General features: G+C 47.2%; 1 protein-coding gene across 4 annotated transcripts in view; it reads right to left on the reverse strand.

Moving 5' to 3' along the window:
* The window catches only part of tbc1d5 (TBC1 domain family, member 5), a 22,890-nt gene that overhangs the window by 11,720 nt on the left and 6,170 nt on the right, over positions 1-5,000 (reverse strand). For all 4 annotated transcript variants that reach the window (XM_076302282.1, XM_076302281.1, XM_076302280.1 and 1 more), the window contains exons 5-13: positions 4,706-4,795; positions 4,029-4,103; positions 3,501-3,568; positions 3,191-3,293; positions 2,248-2,336; positions 2,047-2,097; positions 1,891-1,960; positions 1,493-1,665; positions 771-913 (exon numbers count right to left, since the gene is read on the reverse strand). In XM_076302282.1, coding sequence (XP_076158397.1) covers positions 771-913; positions 1,493-1,665; positions 1,891-1,960; positions 2,047-2,097; positions 2,248-2,336; positions 3,191-3,293; positions 3,501-3,568; positions 4,029-4,103; positions 4,706-4,795 — 862 coding nt within the window. The remainder of the gene's footprint in view (positions 1-770; positions 914-1,492; positions 1,666-1,890; positions 1,961-2,046; positions 2,098-2,247; positions 2,337-3,190; positions 3,294-3,500; positions 3,569-4,028; positions 4,104-4,705; positions 4,796-5,000) is intronic.

Here is a 5,000-nt window from a genome sequence, read left to right on the forward strand (position 1 = left end):
ACACACAAACACACCATGCTTATTATCCGTATTAACACTTATTAAACCTGGTATTAACAAACCTACAGGCACTTACAAAACAAGGCACCCTTTTAAAATACAAAGCATTCTTTTTCTCACAGAAAACGTAGTGTTTACATGCTAAGTGGGTGTGTTCAAATTGGGCAAACATTCCACTGGAACTGGAACACTTTGTCCAGCTCACTTGCAGCTCTGCTGTTCGCAGAGAACTTCCTCCTCAAACTGTTTGCGAGAGTTCGCAAATGTTGGCGGAGAACTTAGAACGCAAATAGAACGTTTGCGAATTTGAACACATTTAAGGCCTTGCATCACTTGCACATGGTTGTGTATGATTTGAAGGCAGCGGCAGGTTGTTGTCTTTATCAGAGTGCTCCTGGCGTGTTCATCTAGTACAGCATCAGGCTGGCACTGAGCCTACTCAGAGTTAGTGCTGAGGTCCAAAATGATGCGGTCTGTTGAGTGTGTGTGTGCGTGAGTGTGTGTGTGTCTGTTACTAATATGCATCTGTGATGTAGAGCAGCATGGCCACAAACACATAGTTCACCAGGCACTATCTGGTGTGTGTGTGAGTGTGTGTGTGTGTAACGTGTGCAACATGGTGGCAGGAGCCAACGCTGCAACAAAACTCTAAACGCACCCGCAGCTGTTGTGGCGAAAATGCAGAGAAGTAAAAGTTGCAGTTGTTTGTTTGTGTACTGTCTGATATGTGTGTGTGTGTGTGTGTGTGTGTGTGTGTGTGAATGACTCACATGCATCTCTAATGTACAGCAGCATGGCTACAAACACGTAGTCCACCAGGTCCAGAGTGATGCTGTCTGCAAACAGAGCATCCCACACCACCAACAGATCCTGCAGCGGGAACTCTCTTCCAAACAGCAGACGCACCCAGCGACTACCACACACACACACGCACACACACACACACGCACACACGCACACACGCACACACGCACACACGCACACACGCACACACACACACATACGCACGCACACACACATACGCACGCACACACACACACACAATCACATATTTTACACATACACATTGCACATTTATTTTAGTTATGTACTCACACACTCGCAGTAAACAAATGCACATTACACACACACACACACACACACAAATTACACACAAGTACTGTAAGTACATAAGTACATACATAAAGCTCTACACAGAGTGGATCTGTGGATGAGAAGAACAAATGCAATGTTCGATTTACACCATGATGAAAAAATCGTGAACCAACAAACACGTGACACACACACACACACACACACACACACACACACACACACACACACACACACACACACACACACACTAAATATGCAAATAGAAACACACACTTCCCCCACCTCATACACTCTGAAGTGGAGTACATCTGAGCCTAGTTAAGAGACGCACATCACCATACCTATGCAAACACACACACACACACACACACACACACACACACACACACACACTCACATGCCGTAGATCTGCGGTGCAATCTCCAAGCGATTGAGGTGCATGTGTAGCTCGATATCATGCTTCTTTACCAGCTGCTCCTGAATGCGGTTCACTTTGGTAACTACAGCAACCGACGGGCCAGCATCCTGCGGTCGGGCAAAGGGCATGCTGGTCATCATCTCCTCTTTACCCTGAAACACACACACACACACACACACACACACACACACACACACACACACACACACACACACACACACACACACACACACACACACACACACACACACACACACACACAGAAATGATTACATACATACTTACGTAAACTCCAATACCTAATTCGCATTTTAGTGCAACATACCTACTGTGTGTGTGTGTGTGTGTGTGTGTGTGTGTGTGTGGTCCAGACTCACCTTCCTGACCTCCCGTTCATAGCTGGAGAACCAAGGTTCTGCCGTCTCCATCAGCTGGGAGAACATAGCACTGTGGGGAACACAAACACACACTCATGTGGCATGTGATCAATCATGTGACGTGTGTGTGTGTGTGTGTGTGAACTTAATACTTACTAGGCATCATGTTCATGGAAAATGGGATTCAACAGTTCCTTCATCTCTTCACTGCAACCACACACACATATAAAGAAACACACAGACACACACAGACACACAAAACAAGAGGAAATAAACATACCGTTTTAATTTTGAGAATTGGTGACTCTGGTATGTGTGTTGCCATGGTGTGTGGTGGTGGTGGTGGGAGGGGCTAACCTGGGATTGGCGGTTTCACTGGCGTGCTGGAAGGCCTGGTGATCACAGTGCAGCACAAACACTATGGGAGCCAACAGCTCGTGCATGCCCTACACAGAGAGAAAGATCAGTGTGTGTGTGTGTGTGTGTGTGTGTGTGTGTGTGTGTGTATGTGTGTGTGTGTGTGTGTGTGTGTGTGTGTGTGCGCCAACAGCTCGTGCATGCCCTACACAGAGAGAAAGATCAGTGTGTGTGTGTGTGTGTGTGTGTGTGTGTGTGTGTGTGTGTGTGTGTGTGTGTGTGTGTGTGCCAACAGCTCGTGCATGCCCTACACAGAGAGAAAGATCAGTGTGTGTGTGTGTGTGTGTGTGTGTGTGTGTGTGTGTGTGTGTGTGTGTGTGTGTGTGTGTGTGCCAACAGCTCGTGCATGCCCTACACAGAGAGAAAGATCAGTGTGTGTGTGTGTGTGTGTGTGTGCCAACAGCTCGTGCATGCCCTACACAGAGAGAAAGATCAGCGTGTGTGTGTGTGTGTGTGTGTGTGCGTGTGTGTGTGCGTGTGTGAGTGAGCCAACAGCTCGTGTATGCCCTGCATAGAGAAAGGTCAGTAAGCACTGTGTGTATATGTGTGTATGTGTATATATGTGTGTGTGTGTGTGTGTGTGTGTGTGTGAAAGGAAAGTCAGTATGCCCTGCATAGTGGAGAGAAAGGTCAGTAAGCACTGTGTGTGTGTGTGTGTGTGTGTGTGTGTGTGTGTGTGTGTGTGTGTGTGTGTGTGTGTGTGTGTGAGAGCCAATAGCTTGTGTGTGTGTGTGTGTGTGTGCACGCGCATCTGTGTGTGCCTTTGTAAGTGTGTGTAAGTGTGTGTGTGAGTGTGTTTGCATCTGTGTGTGTGTGTGTTTGCATCTGTGTCTGTGTGTGTGTGTGTGTGTGTGTGTGTGTGTGTGTGTGTGTGTGTGCGTACCTGTTTGTAGAGCAGCTGCTGGTTCTCTCGGGCGTAACAGAAGAGAATATCAGTGAGTTTTGTCCTCACATCTTCCTCCTGGAAATACCTCATCTCTGGGAACCTGATCACAGACGTGTGTGTGGGTGTGTAGTTGTGTAGTGTGTTAGTGTGTGTGTGGTGTGTGTGTGGCGAGTGAATGAGTGTGTGAGAGAGTGAGAGAATGGGTGTGTGTGTGTGTGTGGGGGGGGGGGGGTATGGTCAAACTCAACCTGAAACAATTTGCTTTGTAGAAGTATTTGACATTGTGTGTGTGTGTGTGTGGTCTCACGTTCTCATGACGTCTTGTTTGATCATACTCCGGAGCTCCTTGTCTTGAAAGAACTTATTCCACAAGCTCTGCAGAGACACACATAAATGAACGAACACATACACAAAGACACACACACACACGCACACACTTAAATAACAGCAAAGGAAGTGGCTTTTGATGCACAGAGCAGCCTAAGTATGAAAGGCAGTGGGGTCAGAGTTCATGGGTCAAAGTTCAACCAGGGACTGTGCTCTCAAACATTAATGCTGCACAGATCTACCTTACTCTGTCCATCAAATCTCTGGACTACTAGTGTTGAGCCAGACGATACAAGGGTGTGTAGGAATTAGGGTTTTGAAAATTGATGATAGTTCTAAAAATCACTGAGTAATGGTGTTTAATAATTGTGATCTCAATATTGAACAAAATAATCATGATAATGATTTTTGCCATAATCAAGCAACCCTACAGTAGTAGTAATCTATGCTCACGGCCACTGAAATCAGAGGTCATAGGTCATAGTTCAAGGTCATGATTGGCACTCACCCCCTCATCCTGGGACAGAGGGTTGTTCACTACCAGGTCCTGTTGGCCAGCAGCTTTCCGTGGGTTTGTGATGTGCTGGAGGACACACACACAGATAATTATTACAAAACACTCAGACACATACCCACACACATATACCAAACATGTACACACAAACACACGCACGCACGCACAAACACACGCACGCACGCACGCACGCACGCTGGGCTGCGGTTTTCCTAACACAGAAATCTGCTTTAGTCTGTGAATGTGTGTGTGGCCAAACCCTCTCTGACACTGATCCCTGATGTTGTTCCGCTATTGACCTGGCCTCCGTGGATGGGTACAACACACCAGGGACTATCCAGTTCTCCTCAGGAATCTGCCTTCTTGGCATCCTGATTACTGTCTACATGCAGCCTAAGCTGGCTTCCTCTGACACACACACAGACACGCACGCTGTGTAGAAGCCAAAGTTGGTCTCTTCTAACAGACACAGAGTAGACAGTGTGTCTGACATATGTTTTGCAGGTCCTAAAATGTCTCAACTCAATAGAAGCAGCAGTGACCTCCAGGCCACAAGAGGGCGCAGCTCAGTGGTTGTTCTATGAGAGTGAGCTTCCAAGCAATTAGGCCGCTCGCTCGCTCACACACGCTCACTCACTCACACACACACACACAGTGTGTGTCCTCCTCACCATCTCTTTGATTTTCTCATACTGGTCTCGGAGCTCCTTGGTCTTGTTGATCCACTGAGTCTTATCTTCTGGAAGCACGTCCAGGTACAGCTGCATGACACACACACACACACACACACACACACACACACACACACACACACACACACACACACACACACACACACACACAGAAATTGCACACACAATACAAATATACACACCAGTCAAACACATGGGTCTCTTGTCTGGGTCTATTCTAGACTCGTGTCGTGTCTTGTGTCCGTCCCAAAGGCGATCAATAAGCCTCCTGTCA

Source organism: Alosa pseudoharengus, unplaced genomic scaffold, assembly GCF_046254945.1.
Source record: "Alosa pseudoharengus isolate Yale_2024_CS ecotype anadromous, Long Island Sound unplaced genomic scaffold, YU_APseudo_1.1 YU_APseudo_1.1_scf_23, whole genome shotgun sequence".
Lineage (NCBI taxonomy): Eukaryota > Metazoa > Chordata > Actinopteri > Clupeiformes > Clupeidae > Alosa > Alosa pseudoharengus.